The sequence below is a fragment of the Lithobates pipiens genome, unplaced genomic scaffold (assembly GCF_037356315.1).
Source record: "Lithobates pipiens isolate NorthernLeopardFrog02 unplaced genomic scaffold, aLitPip1_a1.2 Scaffold_19, whole genome shotgun sequence".
NCBI classification, from domain to species: Eukaryota; Metazoa; Chordata; class Amphibia; order Anura; family Ranidae; genus Lithobates; species Lithobates pipiens.
Genome location: NW_027507764.1, coordinates 41,705,399 through 41,725,500, shown reverse-complemented (window position 1 = coordinate 41,725,500; position 20,102 = coordinate 41,705,399). Strand labels below are relative to the sequence as shown.

At 43.4% G+C, this 20,102-nt stretch overlaps 1 protein-coding gene across 2 annotated transcripts in view; it reads right to left on the bottom strand.

The window, feature by feature from the left end:
* Nucleotides 1-20,102, bottom strand: part of CRHR2 (corticotropin releasing hormone receptor 2) — a 543,313-nt gene that overhangs the window by 15,043 nt on the left and 508,168 nt on the right. For both annotated transcript variants that reach the window (XM_077490673.1, XM_077490674.1), the window contains 4 exons: nt 19,778-19,850; nt 12,385-12,470; nt 10,252-10,387; nt 8,418-8,459 (listed from right to left, as the gene is read on the bottom strand). In XM_077490673.1, the coding sequence (XP_077346799.1) occupies nt 8,418-8,459; nt 10,252-10,387; nt 12,385-12,470; nt 19,778-19,850 (337 nt within the window). The remainder of the gene's footprint in view (nt 1-8,417; nt 8,460-10,251; nt 10,388-12,384; nt 12,471-19,777; nt 19,851-20,102) is intronic.

Here is a 20,102-nt window from a genome sequence, read left to right as displayed (position 1 = left end):
ACACGTACAGCGATTCGTGCAATAGAGCCAACCTGCCACACTATAATGATGGAGGCTAGTCGGCAAGTTGTTAATGACCGCAACGGAACTTTTAAAGTGACACTAAGCAGTTTAAAAAAAAAAAAAAATCTATTCAAGTATGTGTTTTTATAAATAAATGCAGTTAGCAATCAAATGATAAAAGTCAGTCTGACGCAACGCATAGGGCGGAGCATCACGAGGCACACACTTTGAACAGAGGTGTCCTTCCCCTGGAAGTTTGCAGTTTAACTGAGTTGTAAGCTATAGGAAGCAGTGAGCTATGGGTTTTATCCTGCTCTGCTTTAGCGATGTTAAGCCGCTGATTGTCTATAATATATTATGTGAGTTCTATTCTTTGTATCAATAAAAGGCAACGCTTATACAGAGAGCATTATTTGTTCCTATCTTTTGTATCCTTTTGTGGCCATTTGTATGAGTCGATTCCTTTTGGAGAATAATCGTATCCTATAATGTCACTTTGGGCCCTCAGCTATGAAATAAATATTTTAAACGAATAACTTAACAAATGTTAAAAGTAACCAAAAGCCATTCCAGACCCGACTACTCCTCCCGACTGACTGCAGCTTCCAATCTTGGCTGTTTTTTTTTTTTTTTTTTACAAATTAGCTCAAGGCGGCCGCGGTTAATAATCCTGTGATATTAATAATAAATGCAAGGTGCTAATGAATTAGGATTCTGTAATTAAATCAGAATATTGCCATTCATATTTCAGGAGGAAGGGGTACAGAGGTCAAGCTTATTTTCTCTGAGCTGCCAACTGCATCCATTATCAGGCAGTCTGGATAAAGTTTAGTGAATATAACTTTTGTCATCACCCCCCCCCCCCCCCCCCGGGACAGGAAGTGTGTTTACTGGCAGGATCGCCAGGGGAAAATATGCAAAAAAAATAAAAAATGCTGCAAACTAATGCAGCCGCCACATCCAAACCGAAAAAAAAACGCCTCCTAATTTTAAACCAATACTTTTCAATAAGATCAAAGATTTTAATGTAACAAAATGATAATAGACACTGAAATAAAATAAATATATATATATATATATATATATATATTTTTTTTTTTTAATCCTTATGTGTTAAATGTTCAGATTCTGCATTCTTAAAGAGGAGTACTGACTACTAGAACAAAGAGAAGAGCCCTCGTCTCCAGGCTGATGTATTATAGATTAAAGCAGGGCTTGTTTTTTGGGTCTCACTTATCCAGGTGTCAACTCAATTAATAGTTTTTTGGTTGAGGAAACGAGTTTCTGAAAAAGTCCAACCGAGCCGCAAAATGAAATAAATTCTCAGAGCTCCAATCAATAAAACATTAAACATCTGCTTCTCCGGCAATTCGCCAGCTTGGAGCGAGCCAGGGATATCATTAGCGGTTGCAACTGAGGAGCACGGATGGGCGCTGTTTTGTGTACCAGTTGTGGTTTTCAAAACAAAAAAGTGGTTCTAAAGCCAGAAGGTTTTTTTTTTATATATTCATGCATAGTGTGCAGCAGCCACCCTCAGTACCTCTAATACTTACCTGAGCCCCATCTCGATCCAGCGATGTTGCAAGAGAGACTCGGCTGTCTGGTACTCTCCTCACTGGCTAATGCCCCATACACACGGTTGGAAATTCAGACCGAAAAAGTCTGATCGGATTATCTTGTCGGAAAATCCGATCGTGTGTGGGCTCTATCGGACTTTTTCCGTCGGATTTTCCGACGCACAAAGTTTGAGAGCTGGATTTTTAATTTTTCCGACAACAAAATCCGATTGTTTAAATTCCGATCGTGTGTAGACAATTCCGACGGACAAAGTGCCAAGCATGCTCAGAATAAATTACAAGATGAAAGCTATTGGCTACTGGCTTCTTTATAGTCCCGTCGTACGTGGTTTACGTCACCTCGTTCCAAAGGATCGGATTTTCCGACAACTTTGTGCGACCGTGTGTATGCTAGACAAGTTTGGGCCAAAATCCGTCTGAAAAAAATCAGACGGATATTGTCGTTGGAATGTCTGACCGTGTGTACAGGGCATAATACTTACCTGAGCCCCATCTCGATCCAGCTATGTTGCATGAGAGACTCGGCTGTGTGGTACTCTCCCTCCTCATTGGCTGAGACAGCAGCAGGCGCCATTGGCTCGCGTGGCTGTCAATCGAAGCAAATGAGCCAATAAGGAGAGAGAGGGGTTGGGGCTTGGATCAGAGCAGGTTTCCGTTACATCAGAGGGGGGCGGGGTCACCCATACGTCATTGGGGAACCCCTGGCTTCCCTCACTAGCGTCAGAGGGGGCGGGGTCAGGTGACGGGTGGCCCCGCCCTCCTAATATAAGAAACGTCAGGCACTGGGATCCCCGCAGTCTCCTCAGTGGAGACAGAAGACGGATGCATGGATGGACTGCGCTGGACTGAAAATCACCCGTCGCTGGATCAGATCAGCCATCGCTGGACCCCGGAGAGATGATCATCCGTCGCTGGATAGCAAGAGTGGATTACCACCGCTGGAATCTTTTTTTTATTTTTAGGAATTTTTCAAAAGTGTGTTTGTCTTATTTAACAATTTTTTACACTTTCTTTGTGAAATGGTAGGTGTACTTTTGTACCCCCTTACCATTTCAAACAGGGGGGGGCCGGGATCTGGGGGTCCCCTTGTTAAAGGCGGTTTCCAGATTCTGATAAGCCCCCCACCCGCAGACCCCCACAACCACCAGCCAGGGTTGTGGGGATGAGGCCCTTGTCCCCATCAACATGATGACATGGTGCTTTGAGGGGTCACAGACCCCCAAAGCATCCTCCCAATGTTGAGGGCATGTGGCCTGGTACGGTTCAGGAGGGAGGGGGGCGCTCTCTCGTCCCCCCTCTTTTCCTGCGGCCTGCCAGGTTGCGTGCTCGGATAAAGGGTCTGGTATGAATTTTTAGGGGGACCCCCACGTAAAAAAATTTTTTAATTTGACGCGGGGTTCCCCTTAATATCCATATCAGACCTGAAGGGCCTGGTAATTGAATTTAGGGGAACCCCACGCTTTTTTTTATCAATGAATGAATTGTCGGCTCCCGTAATACAGAGAACACTCAATGAGTGTTCTCTGTATTACGGGAGCCGACAATTCATTATAGCCACGAGTGATTTTAAAAGACTTTTTTTCCTGCAGAAATGACACTTTGTGCAGGAACAGTTCTAAGCACGGGAAACATGCGCCCCTTCACAGGCATACTATAGACACCCCCCAGGTATGAAATTTAAAGGAATATTACACTTTTATTGTTTCACTTTAATCATTATTAAAATCACTGCTCCTGAAAAATGCAGTTTTTAAAACTTTTTTTTGCATTGATCCATGTCCCCTGGGGCAGGACCCAGGTCCCCAAACACTTTTTAGGACAGTAACTTGCTTATTAGGCTTTAAAATTAGCACTTTAGATTTCTCCCATAGACTTGTATAGGGTGTTCCGGCTTTTCTAATTTGCCGCGAACAGCCCAAATTGTTCACTGTTCGCTGAACAGGCGAACAGGCAATGTCTGACTCGAACATGAGTTTGACTCGAAGCTCATCCTTAGCTTAGGTGCCCCCCAAAGCAAGCTGCTTGCTGGGGGGGGGGGGGGGGGACTCAGCATGAGGGAGGGTCCAGGAGCACTGGAAGGGGACCAGAGAAGAGGAGGATCCGGGCTGCTCTGTGTAAAACTACTGCACAGAGCAGGTAAATATAACACGTTTCTTATTTTTAACCACCTGCCGCCCGCAATATTGCAAAATTACATCGGCAAAGTGGTTGGGTCATCCTGACCGGACGTCATATGACTTCTTTCAGGATTACAAGCCGCTCCACGCCTGCGTGCAAATCACGGCGATCGTTGTTGCGGTGTGTCAGTCTGACACACCGCAACTCCGATCTAGGTAAAGAGTCTCTGACGGAGGCTCTTTACCCCATGATCAGCTGTGTCCAATCACGGCTGATCACAGTATAAACAGGAAGTGCTGTTGATTGGCTTTTCCTCACTTGCGTCTGTCAGAGTAGAGGAGAGCTGATTGGCTGCTCCTCCGATGGGGGGGTCTGTGCTGACTGATTATGAGCGCAGCCCCCCCGAAGATGCCCACACTGGACCACCAGGGATGCCACCAGGACCACCAGGGATGCCCACCACGAGTCACCACCAGCTATGCCATCCATGGCCACCAGGGATTCCAATCAGTGCCCACAGTGAATGCCAATCAGTTCCCACAATGGATGCCAATCAGTGCCAAACAATAATGCCAGCAATGCCATCAGTGATGCCCATCAGTACCATCCATTAGTGTACATCAGTGTCACATATCAGTGCCCATCCATGTCCTTCCATGTGGCCTATCAGTGGCCATCCATGCCGCCTTTCAGTGCCCATCAGTTCCACCTTTCAGTGCTCATCAGTGCCGCCTATGTGTACCCATCAGTGCTGCATATCAGTGCTGCATATTAGTGCCCATCATCAGTGCCCACCAGTGCCACCTCATCAGTGCCCATCAGTGACACCTCATTGGTGCCCATCAGTGCCGCCTTATCAGTGCCCATCAGTGTAGCCCCATCAGTGCACATCAGTGAAGGAGAAAACTTATTTATTTACAAAGATTTGTAACAAACAAAAAACATTTTTTTTTTGCAAATTTTCAGTCTTTTTTTGTTTGTTTAGCAGAAAATAAAAACCCCAGAGGTGATCACATACCACCAAAAGAAAACTCTATTTGTGGGAACAAAATGATAAAAATTGAGTTTGGGTACAGTGTTGCATGACCGCGCAATTGTCATTCAAAGTGCGACAGCGCTGAAAGCTGAAAATTAGTCTGGCAGGAGGGTGTATAAGTGCCCGGTATTGAAGTGGTTAAACAAACAAACAAAAAAAAAAAACGAGTGGTTATAAAAGCGGAAAGTTTTTTTTACCTTAATCCATTTTTCCCTTATACTTACTGTACCTGAGCCTGATCTCGATCCAGTGATGTGCACAAGAGCAGCTGCTCTCTTGGCTCTCCCCCTCCTCAATGGCTCAGAGACAGCTGTGGGGGGCCATTGGCTCCCGCTGCTATCTATAACAGCCAGTGAGGAGAGAGTGGGGTTTGGGGCCTAGCCATGCTCTGTGTGTGAGTGAGCCAGTGCAAGTGTCCCGATAGCAAGAGGCTCTGTGATTGAGGTAAAGGGACAATCACAGTGGCCCTATACAATATGATCAGCTGTGTCCAATAATAGCTGATCCCGTGTAAACAAATATTGATTATCGGCATCTCCTTTCCTCAGAGCTGTCACTGTGTGACAAAAGGAAAGCCGATGACTGGCTAGCCCATGACAGCACACATTTACACTGATAATAAGTGCAGCCCATCAGTGTCCATCAGTGCAGCATATACACTCTCACAAAAGTAAGTACACCCCTCACATTTTTGTAAATATTTTATCCTACCTTTTCATGTGACAACACTGAAGAAATGACACTTGTCTACAATGTAAAGTAGTGAGTGTACAGCTTGTATATCAGTGTAAATTTGCTGTCCCCTCAAAATAATTCAACACACAGCCATTAATGTCTAAACCGCTGGCAACAAAAGTGAGTACACCCCAAAGTGAAAATGTCCAAATTAGCCATTTTCCCTCCCCGCTGTCATGTGACTTGTTAGTGTTACAAGGTCTCAGGTGTGAATGGGGAGCAGGTGTGTTAAATTTGGTGTTATCGCTCTCACTCTCTCATACTGCTCACTGGAAGTTCAACATGGCACCTCATGGCTCTACATAAAGATGGCCTAGGCCCTAGGCTATAAGATGATTGCCAAGACCCTGCAATTGAGCTGCAGCACGGTTGCCAAGACCATACAGCAGTTTAACAGAACAGGTTCCAGTCAGAACAGGCCTCGCCATGGTCCACCAAAGAAGTTGAGTGCATGTGCTCAGCGTCATATCCAGAGGTTGTCTTTGGGAAATAGACGTATGAGTGCTGCCAGCATTGCTGCAGAAGTTGAAGGGGTGGGGGGTCAGCCTGTCAGTGCTCAGACCATACGCCACACACTGCATACCTCTTCTAAAGATGATGCACAAGACAGCCCACAAACAGTTTGCTGAAGACAAGCAGACTAAGGACATGGATTACTGGAACCTGAGGCCAAGATAAATGTATTTGGTTCAGATGGTGACAATCGTGTGTGGCGGCAACCAGGTGAGGAGTACAAAGACAAGTGTGTCTTGCCTAAATTAAAACAAAAAAGTGTGGCGCTTAGGTGGCAACAAACCACATGAACCAGTAAGGCACTAATTCAAGCAAAGAAAATTACATACACTTAAAAAAAAAGGGAGAAAATATGTGTAAATTCCGTTATATATCAAGAGATCTTACTCCCAGGTGGAAGAGTGCATGAACCTCATGCACACAAAAGGTTCAAGTAAATAAAATTAATTTAACATATACAGTCCATCAAGTGAACGTTTAAGCCCTTGTACACACGGTCGGAGATTCTGACGGAATGTGTCCGATCGGAGCGTTTTGTCGGATATTCCGACTGTGTGTGGTCTCCATCGGACTGTTTCCGCCCGAATATCCGACGGACCAACTTTTCCAACTTGTTGGTAAAATTTTCCGATAAATTGCTCCGATCGGACATACTCCGATCATGTGTAGAGAATTCCGATCGGACAAAGTGCCACGCATGCTCAGATCAAATTCCTACATCAAAGCTATTGGCTATTAGCCTGAACGTAGTCCCATCGTAATGAAATAACGTCATCACGTTCTGAATGATCGGATTTTCCGACAACTTTGTCCGACCGTGTGTATGCAACAGTTTCGGACAAAATCTGTCAGACAAAATCCAACGGATTTGGTTGTCGGAATGTCCGACCGTGTGTACAAGGGCTAAGAAGACGTTCACTTGATGGACTGTATATGTTAATTTTATTTACTTTAACCTTTTGTGTGCATGAGGTTCATGCACTCTTCCACCTGGGAGTAAGATCTCTTGATATATAACGGAATTTACACATATTTTCTCCCTTTTTTTTGAAGTGTATGTAATTTTTTTCGCTTGAATTAGTGCCTTACTGGTTCATGTGGTTTGTTGCCACCTAAGCGCCACACTTTTTTGTTTTAATTTTTGCATGTTACTGTGTAGTCTTCAGTAGTGTTGGCAGCTGGGTAGAGCACATCTTTTCACGGAGCAGTATTTTTGTACACCTTTATTCTAAGTGTGTCTTGTTTATAGTCAAGCATGGTGGTGGGAGTGTCATGGTCTGGGGCTGCATGAGTGCTGCCGGCACTGGGGAGCTACAGTTCATTGAGGGAACCATGAATGCCAACATGTACTGTGACATACTGAAGCAGAGCATGATCCCCTCCCTTCAGAGACTGGGCCGCAGGGCAGTATTCCAACATGATAACGACCCCAAACACACCCCCAAGATGACCACTGCCTTACTAAAGAAGCTGAGGGTAAAGGTGATGGACTGGCCAAGCATGTCTCCAGACTTAAACCCTATTGATCATCTGTGGGGCATCCTCAAATGGAAGGTGGAGGAGCGCAAAGTCTCTAACCTCCACCAGCTCCGTGATGTCGTCATGGAGGAGGGGAAGAGGAATTCAGTGGCAACCTGTGAAGTTCTTGTGAAGGAGGGTGAAGGCAGTGCTGGAAAATAATGGTGGCCACACAAAATATTGACACTTTGGGCCCAGTTTGGACATTTTCACTGAAGGGTGTACTCACTTTTGTTGCCAGCGGTTTAGACATTAATGGCTGGGTGTTGAGTTATTTTGAGGGGACAGCAAATTTACACTGTTATACAAGCTGTACACTCACTACTTTACATTGTAGACAAGTGTCATTTCTTCAGTGTTGTCACATGAAAAGATAGAATAAAATATTTACAAAAATGTGAGGGGTGTACTCACTTTTTTTAAGTAGTGTTAGGCCCCCTTCACACAGGGCTGTCTGTTTTTACTACTCCACTTGCTCAGCGGGGATCGCTCCGTTGATCCCCGCTGAGCCGGCGGATGACAAGTCCGTATCTGCACTCTGTGTAGGGATGGACTCGTCAGAGAGGCCGCTCTTCCCTATGGGGGGGATCGGATGATTACGGACCACCTGTCCGTTTTCATTCAATCCGCCAGACGGATGGAAAATAGGACATCCATCAATCTGGAGTTAGCGGAGCGGAGCGGAGCGGATCAGGGCGGTCTGGGCAGGAAGGGGGTAAAAGTGCCTGGTAGGCAAGTGGTTAAAGTAATACCATCAGAATACTTTATTTTACTTTAACAAAGTGTGTAAAGTTCTAGCAACTCTATCTGCTCCTCGCTATTCACAAGAAAGTTTGACATTTAAAAAAGTTTAAAGAATTAGCGGATAGCCCAACATTTAGTTACTGAGTGTTATACCGAATTATTGGCGCACTTACCTCTCCATTCAAAAAACAGTAAAATACTGATACAAAGAAGCCCTGAAAAAGAAAAAAAACACAAGAAAATTATTTCTTCTACTAAATTTCAGACATTTCTTATCGACATAAAAAGACAAGCAAAGTCTACTGATAGATAACATTATATTCTTCAATTCTCTACATTACCCCTCCCCAAACTTACCTATATACGCCTTAAACACTCTACCACCTATATACCCCCTTAATCCCCCTCTTACCTATTTACCCCTTAACCCCCTCTTACCTATATACCCCTTAACCCTCTCTTACCTATATACTCTTTTCCCCCCTCTTACCTATATACCCCTTAACCCTCTCTTACGTATATACCCCTTATCCCTCTCTTACCTATATACTCCTTTCCCCCCTCTTACCTATATACTCTTTTCCCCCCTCTTACCTATATACCCCTTAACCCTCTCTTACCTATATACTCCTTTCCCCCCTCTTACCTATATACTCTTTATCCCTCTCTTACCTTTATACCCCTTAACTCTCTCTTACCTATATACCCCTCAACCCTCTTTTACCTATATACCCCTCAACCCTCTCTTACCTATATACCCCTTAACCCTCTCTTACCTATATACTCTTTTCCCCCCTCTTACCTACATACCCCTTAACCCTCTCTTACCTATATACCCCTGAACCCTCTCTTACCTATATACTCCTTCACCCCTCCTACCTATATACCCCTCAACCCTCTCTTACCTATATACCCCTTAACCCTATCTTACCTATATACCCCTTAACCCTCTCTTATCTATATACTCGTTCACCCCTCTCTTACCTATACACCCCTTAACCCTCTCTTACCTATATACCCCTGAACCCTCTCTTACCTATATACCCCTGAACCCTCTCCTACCTATATACCCCTCAACCCTCTCTTACCTATATACCACTTAACCCTATCTTACCTATATACCCCTTAACCCTCTCTTACCTATATACTCGTTCACCCCTCTCTTACCTATACACCCCTTAACCCTCTCTTACCTATATATTTATATATTGAAAATGACACTAAAATTGCAAAGTTATTTACACTTGGTATATACAGTATTTACATATATATATATATATATATCTTTTATTATTATTATTATTATTATTGTTATTAATAAGATTTAAAATGAAATTATTATAATTATAATTATTATAATTCTTTTTCCCCGCTTTTTCTTATTTTAACACAAAAACAAAATTAATAAGTGATGCTCTAGGTCTTTCTGAATCCTAGCATGGCCCCTGCTGATAAGCTCATCTCTGTGTCACTTTGCTCTCTCCTCCTATCAGCTTGTCCCTTGTTAGCACATATGCACTGTAGTTGTTGGATAGAGTGTTTGGCCAGCTTTTCTGAAGATACAGTTTTTTACTCTATACTGGTCCTGCTGAAAATGTCACTAAAATCGCAAAGTTGCTATTTTAGTGGTATATAAAGTAATATATATATATATATATATATATATATATATATACACACACATACATATATTTATTTATTATATATTATTATTATTATTATTAAAAATAAAATAATTATTTTATTTAAAAAAAATATTTTTTCTTAATTTAACATACACAAAAAAAAGAACTAATACGTGATGCTCTGGTCTTTCTGAATCCTAGCATGGCTTCTGCTGATAAGTGCATCTCTCTGTCACTCTGCTCTCTCCTCCTATCAGCATGCCCATTGTTAGCACATAAACACTGTAGCTGGATCTCAGCTTTAATGTCTACATCCTTTATCAATTATCATTACCTCTGACAAGCCGATGACAATGTAGCAACCCACTTTAAATTAAATTACCTGAAAAGACTGGAGAAAAGAATTAAAATAAATAAAGACGATTTGAGAGACGTCGTCTTCTCCCGGGTTCACAAAGAAAAGCATGTATGTTATCCCGAGCAGGGGGAGGAGGACTAGAGTGGCTTTAACTGCTTTCCTGCAAGATACAAAAAAATTGGTGTAAACGTAAATTAAACAAATTAAAGCATTAGCTGCTACAGAGATCACATTACTCCCCCGGCACTGCCCACGTCTCTTCTCCCCAGATGGACAGCACCATCTTTGCTTGGGAACCATCCAGGGTCATCATCTACGTCTTGGATTATCATGCAGTTCTTGGCTTTGTCTAAGCATGACGGACACAAATCAGCCCCTGCTGCCGCCTCTGTGATTTGCTACAAAGTTACACTGTGCAAATCAGACCACTGGGGTGAGAGGAGAATGAGGAAATGCTTATTCCTGTCTGCAGTAGACTGATGACATCATCTCAGCCTAGGATGAGTCCTTGGACTAGGAGCAAAATATAAAATAAAAAAAAATTTGATGAAAAGTGGAGCTTTTTTTAAAAGAAAAATAATACAGTTGCTGTACATTGTGACATGTCTGGAATGTATAAATTCAGACTTGTAACCGCACTGAGAATAGAGCTGCACGATTAATCTATAAGAATCGAGATTGTGATTCTTTCCCCCTCCCGATCAAAGCATTATCCGATTCTACCCGATTCAGGGAAGAACCAAAGAGCGGGACAAGACCCCCGAAGTCGGAAGAAGACCCCCGGACGGCGGCGACGACGAAGAAGAAAGCCTCCGCTAGTAAAAGAGCTAGCGGTAAAAGAGCAGAAGATAGTGGAGGAGTCCGGTGAGAAGACCCCCGAAGTCGGAAGAAGACCCCCAGAGCTGTCTAATAAAGTATTTTAAAAACCTGTGTTGTGTTTTTTTATTAACACTTTTTTCCCCAGGTGAATGGGTAGGGGTACATCATACCCCATACTCATTCACATAGGGTGGGGGGCCGGTATCTGGGGGCCCCCTTATTAAAGGGGGCTCCTGGATTCTGATAAGCCCCCCGCCCGCAGCCCCCGACAACCAACAGCCAGGGTTGTCAGGAAGAGGGCCTTGTCCTCATCAACATGGGGACAAGTTGCTTTGGGGTGGGGGGGGGCGCAGGGCTCCCCCTTCCCCAAAGCACCCCCCAATGTTGAGGGCACGCGGCCTGGTACGGCTCAGGAGGGGGGGCGCCCGCTCATCCCCACCCCCTTTACTGACCAGCCGGGCTGCGTGCTCGGATAAGGGTCTGCTACGGACTTTGGGGGGACCCCCACGCAGTTTTTTCGGCGTAGGGCTTCCCCTTTAAATCCATGCCAGGTGACGGGACTCGCGAGGTGTCAATCTCGTCGATGGAGGCAGCGACATTGACTTCCTGCGTTAGTTCCGTCTACCCGGAGCCACATTCAAAATGAACGGACTTTACTCCGTGTTCGGGCAAGTCCGGCGGACACCTGCCAGAGTCCAGAGGATTGTCCGCCGGAAAAGTCTGGTCATGTGTGGGCAAGTCTGCTCGTTCGGAAAGTCAGGCTGACCTCCGCTGCAAAGTCTGACTAAGTCCGCCGGGTAGCAGGGTCGCGTGTACCCGGCATAAGCCTTTTTCTGACACTTGTTGGTTTCAAGTTCAAATCATTATGTTTTTGCTAGAAAATTACTTAGAAACTATATATATATATATATATATATATATATATATATATTTTAGCAGAGATCCTAGAGAATAAAATGGTGGTTGTTGCAATATTTTATGTCATATTGTATTTGCGCAGTTTTGCATTTTTTTTTTTGAATAAAATACACTTTAATGAATAAAAAAAAAAAAAGAAACAGTAAAGTTAGCCCAATATTTTTAATTTTTTTGCATAATGTGAAAGATGATGGCACGCCGTGAGAATCGGGATCTTAGTACTAAGCAGAACAATTGTGATTCTCATTCTTCCCAGAATCATGCAGCTCTGAGAGCCTGAATTACTTTATAAATGTCCTTATATTCAAGTCAGCCAAGATATTAGTATTTGGGGTAATGGTGGGGAGAGAAGTCATTGTGATTTTCTAGGTGCCTGCTGAAGACATTGCAGCACAAAAGTCCTGTATAGAGGACACCTACCTGTACTGTATGGTCTCCGAGGTGGTGGACGCTCTTAACTTCGTCATTAATATTCTCACTATGTTGAATAAGAAAACAAAATTGATCTGAAAAATAAATAAACAATTATTCAGAAAATTTTGCAAATATTATATTTCTAAAATGTACCATCAGTATCAGGAGAAACCCACAAAATACATACAAAACCAACTTACACATGGAGATAGTAAAAAAAAAAAATCCAATCGATCTAGCTAGGAGGGACGGCAAACAAAAATAAAGCCTCGTGATCGGATTTTTCGCAGACAGAACCTCGAACGAAGGGCGTTGGCCAGGAATTGTCTTGCATACAAACGGCAAGGAATTGTCGGCCAACATGAAGGTAGTGACATTCTACGTGGTTTTTAAGCTCTTTAGTGCCACCCTTTGGGCTCCTTCTGCTAATTTAGTTATTAGTAGAAGTTTGGTGAGTGTTGATTCGTGCTTTTAATTTTGCGTTTTTATTTTTCGCTTTTTATTTTGCGCTTTTCAGTTCATTCCTGAACCGGCGTTAGTCAACCAGACATGTTGTGGAATCAGAGGAGATAACGTGTTATTTATTATTGGCCTTGGAGTTATTGCTTTGACCCAAGTCCAGTCCATGAACAGGAGGAGGAGGATTTTTTGGACCAAAAATCGGTTGCTTTATTAATCATGACCAATTATGTCATATGCCTTTGCTGCGGGAGCTCCAGGAGAATAATCCAGATGATTTTCGGATTATCTCCGGATGACGGACCCCTGCTTTCACAGACTCTTGGCATTGTTGACCCCCTATATTAAGAAGCAGGACACATGCATGAGGCTTCTATTTTATTTTTTGGTTGAATAATGATTTGATTTGTTATATTTTCTATATTTTTGGATGCATAGAATGCACTTTTTGGTTAAGTTCTATTGGCAGATAGCATGTCTAATTTTATTTGTTTTCTTTTTTTAATGCACAATAAAAAAATTGTGTAGAATAATACTTGGCTATGTGTTTTACTTCAAATGACAGTTTGGGAGTAGGCAGTTACATTTCAAAAAATACAATGTAAAATTGACAAGGGACACCAACAGAGTTGTATCTTTGATCTTAAAAACTGCGGGATAATGGTGTTGTGGTAACTTGCACCAAAAAATTAGGCATAATAATATTATTCTAGATAGCACCAGAAAAAAAAAGCCTTTGAAAATTTGTTTGCAATAACTCATTCAGTATCACCAGCAAAGCAGCTTCATTATTATCCCATTAAAGAAGAAGATAATTGTGCGCTGCATTTTGAGATTTCATAATTTGCCGCGTCACTAATGTTAATTCTCCATTACAAACGCTAGTTTATGAGACTGACCGCTTCTGGCTCATCCTTGCTTTCCGAGAATGTGTGTTTGTACTTTGGACTTTTGTCTGACAGACTTGTGTACACACGTTCCAAAAATCCGACAACAGACATTTGTCCATGGAAAATTTTAAAGCCTGACATCCAACAATTGTCCGATGGAGTGTACAAATGGTCAGATTTTCCACCAACCTGTCATCAGACATTTCTCCTCTGAAAATCCGATCATGTGTACCAGGCTTAACACTTTGCCCCACGTTGGGCGCCAGATGTAGCTCCTACCCCGATTCTCCAGGAGCTTGATGGTGACTCCCAGAGGTAGGTAGGGCTGACATAATTCCTCGGGGTGCAAGATACTAGGCATGGTGGGTGATGAACAAGAAAGAAAGTTGGGCGCCAATCACTTTTATGCTTAAACAAGAGAGAAGTTTATTTCTCAAACAGGAAAAATGTGGGAGAGAGGGGATAGGTCACAGGACACCCTTGGTAACGATCAGCAACAGGTGGATTGGCTGTTTCCTTAGACAAAAATAGGTGATATAAGGTAGAGAGCAGTACAGGAAAAAGAGTATTTAAGCTGAACCAGCACATCTATACTTTGTAGGATAGGCTGTCTCCTCTAGTAACTGAACTTTACTCACTGCTCCATGCACAGATTCCCTTGGATGATTTCTCTCTCGAAGTCCTCCCAGAACACTTCATAGCCTCCAGCTCTTCAAGAGTCCCCTCTGGTACTTCCCTAGAACTCCATCCCTCTCAGAATCGTTTCTGGATCTTTAGCAGGCTTTTTTCAACAGAAACTTTAACACCCGGATAGGCCTTGGATAGGTCCTAGCAGCCAGGAGACCACCTGGATAGGCCTCAGACCTCAGGCCTAGTAGCCAGGAGCTGTTCCACACCTGACTCTTTCTAAATAAATACATTTTCCCAGCATGCAAAGCTGTCAGTCTGATTGGCTGAGAAAGGCATGTTTATTCATAAAACTCATCACACTAATGTCAAAGGCAAGAGCACCACCTACTGACAAAAGGGAGAAGCCACAGCTAAACAGGATTAGGACAGAAGCCATTTGACCACTAAACACTACAAATTATCCAGGCTGGCTACCACCCAGCATAACAAAATTTACCTGTAGCCCTATTTTAGGATGAGGTGCTACATATCTCTATGATTTCTATCTCTCTTCTATCCCTCTGACTATTATCTATTTATCTCTCTTCTATCCCTCTGACTATTATCTATCTATCTCTCTTCTATCCCTCTGAATATTATCTATCTATCTCTCTTCTATTCGTCCGTCCGTCCGTCTGTCTGTCTACAGTGCCTTGAAAAAGTAAATGTATTTTATTGGGATTTTATGTGATAGACCAAAACAAAGTGGCACATAATTGTGAAGTGGAAGGAAAATGATAAATCGTTTTTAAAATTTTTTACAAATAAATATGTGAAGAGTGTGGCGTGCATTTGTATTCAGCCCTCTTTACTCTGATAAAGGGGACTGAACTAAAACCTAGTGGAAAATCTAGTGGAACCAATTGCCTTCAGAAGTCACCTATTTAGTAAATAAATTCCACCAGTGTGTAATTTAATCTCAGTATAAATACAGTTGTTCTGTGAAGCCCTCAGAGGTCTATTAGAGAACCTTAGTGAACAAACAGCATTATGAAGGCCAAGGAACACACCAGACAGGTCAGGGATAAAGTTGTGGAGAAGTTTAAAGCAGGGTATTAGGGTATTCAAAAATATCCCAAGCTTTGAACATCTCACGGAGCTCTGTTCAATCCATCATCCAAAAATGGAAAGAGTATGGCACAACTGCAACCCTACCAAGACATGGCCGTCCACCTAAACTGACCGGCCAGGCAAGGAGAGCATTCATCAGAGAAGCAGCCAAGAGGTCCATGGTAACTCTGGAGGAGCTGCAGAGATCCACAGCTCAGGTGGGAGAATCTGTCCACAGGACAACTATTAGTTGTGCTCTCCACAAATCTGGTCTTTATGAGTGTCAAGAGTGACAAGAAGAAAGACATTGTTGAAAGAAAGCCATAAGAAGTCCCATTTGCATTTTGCGAGAAGCCATGTGGGGGACACAGCAAACATGAGGAAGAAGGTGCTCTGGTCAGGTTAGACCAAAATTTTACTTTTTGGTCTAAAAGCAAAACAGTATGTGTGGTGGAAAATTAACACTGCACATCACCCTGAACACACCATCCCCACCGTGAAACATGGTGGAGGCAGCATCATGTTGTGGAGATGTTTTTTTCTACAGTAGGGACAGGGAAGCTGGTCAGAGTTGATGGGAAGATGGATGGAGCCAAATACAGAGCAATCTTAAAAGAAAACCTGTTAGCCCTTGTACAAACGGTCGGACATTCCGACGGAAGATGTCCGATCGGACCATGTTGTCGGATAATCCAACCGGACTGTTTCCGTTGGAATATCCGATGGACCAAGTTTTCCAGCTTGGCTATAAAACTTTCTGACAACATGATCCGATCGGACTTTGTCCGATCATCTGTAGAGAATTCCGATCGGACAAAGTGCCACGCATGCTCAGATCAAATTCCTAGACCTAAGCTATTGGCTACTAGCCTGAACGTAGTCCCGTCCTAACGAAATAACGTCATCACATTAAGTATGATCGGATTTTCCGACAAGTTTTTCCGACCGTGTGTATACAACAGTTTCGGACAAAATCCGTCGGACAAAATCCAACGGATTTGGTTGTCGGAATGTCCGACCGTGTGTACAAGGGCTTAGAGTCTGCAAAAGACTTGAGACTGGGGCGGAGGTTCACCTTCCAGCAGGACAACGACCCGAAACATACAGCCAGAGCTACAATGGAATGGATTAGATCAAAGCATATCCATGTGTTAGAATGGCCCAGTCAAAGTTCAGACCTAAATCCAATTGAGAATCTGTGGCAAGACTTGAAAATTGCTGTTCACAGACGCTCTCCATCCAATCTGACAGAGCTTGAGCTATTTCGCAAAGAAGAATGGGCAAAAATGTCCCTCTCTAGATGTGCAAAGCTGGTAGAGACATCCCCAAAAAGACTTGCAGCTGTAATTGCAGAGAAAGGGGGTTCTACAAAGTATTGACTCTGGGGGGCGCAATACAAATGTACCCCCCACACTTTTCACATATTTATTTGTAAAACATTTGGAAAACCATTTATCATTTTCCTTCCACTTCACAATTATGAGCCACTTTGTGTTGGTCTATCGCATGAAATCCTAAAAAAATACATTTACGTTTTTGCTTGTAACATGACAAAATGTGGAAAATTTCAAGGGGCATGAATACCTTTTCAAGGCACTCTATCTATCTAATCTATCTATCTACCTACCTACCTATCTTTCTATCTATCTATAATCAGACACACTGATGTCTCATCGGATGTTGCACACACAGGATCCTCGTTTTCTGCTCATTCATTCTCCGATGATCTCTGGTTGTCTATGATGAATCCTCCTCTCTCCTGTCCCCCAGCACTATGCCATGCTGTGTTATTGGGTAGGACAGCGGGCTTTGGTCGGTTGTTTTCCGGGAACTCTCTTATAGACTCTCCCTCGTGCCGTCCTCTGGTATCGCTCTCCCTTCCTCAAGGACAGCCATGAAACTTCATTTAATTTAATGTTGTGAAAATAAGCTCCATCAATAAACCTGCCTGGAAGAAACATTCCCCTATTTACCGAGAGACGTCCACTCCCCGGACTTATTAATCTTCTATAAACGGCTCGAGGTCATCACAATCTGAATGGAGAAGAGTCCTTGCTGATCAAATCAAAAATGTTTTGCAATCAACCAGCAGTGTGCGGCAGAAAGGTTCAAGCAGGAGAGGGTTGAATGAACACAAACACACCGGCCACTTTATTAGGTACACCTGTTCAATTGCTTGGTAACACAAATTGCTAATCAGCAGCAACTCAATGCATTTAGGTGTCTAGATTTTTGGGTGGAACTCCGCTTTAAGCTCAACACCCCCCCCCACACACACACACCTTTCCCCACACACTTACTTTTTACTCTGCCTCTATGGCCTTTAATTGATTCTCAATTAGACAGAGACAGTCAGAAAGTAAACAGGTTGTGCTGTTTATTTAGTTTTATTTTGAAAGCCTAGAATGGTCTGCAAGGCAGAATCCTTTCATTATAACGTTTATTTGTGATTTTAAAAAGATCATATATGAAAATGTAATAAATAAATAATAAATAATAAATAGGAAAAAGGAAATCACTTTATAAACTTGATAACTGAAAAGTAAGCAAAAAACACTGCAGATTTCCTAAAAAAAAATGCAAGCAGGGGGTCTCCAAACTTTGGCCCCTGGGCCAAATCCAGCCTCTTCTGCAAGTTTTTATCTGACCTTCTGATGTAAAGGGAGGACTCTAATAAAAGTGGCCACTTTGATGTAAGTGGGGCTCTGATGGGGCCTTTGATGAAAGAGGGACAGTGATGGGGGTTCTCACATAAAGGTGGGGGAGGGCACTGACAAGGACACTCATGTTAGGAGGACTTTGATATGGATTCTCATGTAAGGAGACTCTAATGGAAAATGTAAGGGGGGGGGGGGGGCTTTAATGGGAAATCTGATTTAAGATGGATTCTGATAGGGACCCTGATGTAAAAGGGGCACTCTGATATAAGTGGGTCACTCTGATTGGAACCCTGATTTAAGTGGGGACTCTGATGTTAGGGCAGACTTTAAAGGGGACTCTCATGTTAGGGGGCTCTAATGGGAACTCTGATGTAAGGGGGACTTTGATGGGGACCCTGATGTAAAGGGTACTCTGATGTAGGGGGGCTCTGATGTAAAGGGTACTCTGATGTAGGGGGGGCTCTGATGTAAAGGGTACTCTGATGTAGGGGGGGCTCTGATGTAAAGGGTACTCTGATGTAGAGGGCACCCTGATGAAAAGGGTACTCTGATGTAGGGGGGGCTCTGATGAAAAGGGTACTCTGATGTAGGGGGGGCTCTGATGAAAAGGGTACTCTGATGTAGGGGGTCCCCTGATGTAAAGGGTACTCTGATGTAGGGGGGACCCTGATGTAAAGGGAATTCTAATGAGGATCCTGATTAAGGAGGGGGTCTTTAATATGAACCCCGATGTAAGGGGGGCACTCTGATGGAGACCCTGATTTAAGTGGAGAATCTGATGTAGGGGTGGACTTTAAGGGGGGCTTTTATGTCAGGGCAGAGTTTGATGTGGGCCTTTATGTGAGGGCGGAGTTTGATGAGACCCCGATTGAAGTGGAGGACCTTTATGTCAGGGTGGACTTTAATGGGGGCTTTTATGTCAGGGTGGAGTTTGATGGGGGGGCCTTTATGTGAGAGCGGAGTTTGATGGGGGGCCTTTATGTGAGGGCAGAGTTTGATGAGGGCCTTTATGTGAGGGCGGAGTTTGATGGCCTTTATGTCTGAGCGGAGTTTGATGTGGGCCTTTATGTGAGGGTAGAGTTTGATGAGTGCCTTTATGTGAGGGCGGAGTTTGATGGCCTTTATGTCTGGGCGGAGTTTGATGTGGGCCTTTATGTGAGGGCGGAGTTTGATGGAGACCCTGATTTAAGTGGAGGTCCTTTATATCAGGGTGGACTTTAATGGGGGCTTTTATGTCAGGGCGGAGTTTGATGGGGGGCCTTTATGTGAGAGCGGAGTTTGATGGGGGGCCTTTATGTGAGGGCGGAGTTTGAGGAGGGCCTTTATGTGAGGGTGGAGTTTGATGGCCTTTATGTCTGGGCGGAGTTTGATGGGGGCCTTTATGTGAGGGCGGAGTTTGCTGGGGGCCTTTATGTCAGGGCGGCATTTGATGGGGCCTTTCTGTGAGGGCGGAGTTTGATGGGGGCCTTTATTTGAGGGCGGAGTTTGATGGGCCCGTTTATTTGGAATTTCTTTGCTTTGTTTTGTTGAAGTGAAAATTTTCATACATTCATTTATATTCATTTTATTTTTTCTGCCAATGAATATTTTCATAATGTGGGGCGTGGCCATCGAGCTAAAAGGTTTGGGGCCCCCCGTACCAAAGTAAATGACCGCACAATCGTTACTTACAAGAAGTACCAGGATGACGGGCCCTTGGTAGATGTAATCAATGTATTTTCCCGGCTCTTTCCCGATCCAGCACCTATTCATAAAAATGAAAGGTCACAGACTGATAGGCATGGAATCAATATAAAGAGAATTTTCATGTGATTATTATATTATCCTTCCTGTGCTTCCAGTTTTAGTAAAATCCCCCCAAAGTGTATCTAAAGCTTTGTCAGCCATTTATTTTTTCTACCATCTGTGTCTCATTGGGGGGATTTCCCTTTACTTTCTGTCCCACAGACACAACAGGTGAGGGAATCTCTCCGATTTATGGGGATAAAGCCTGCTA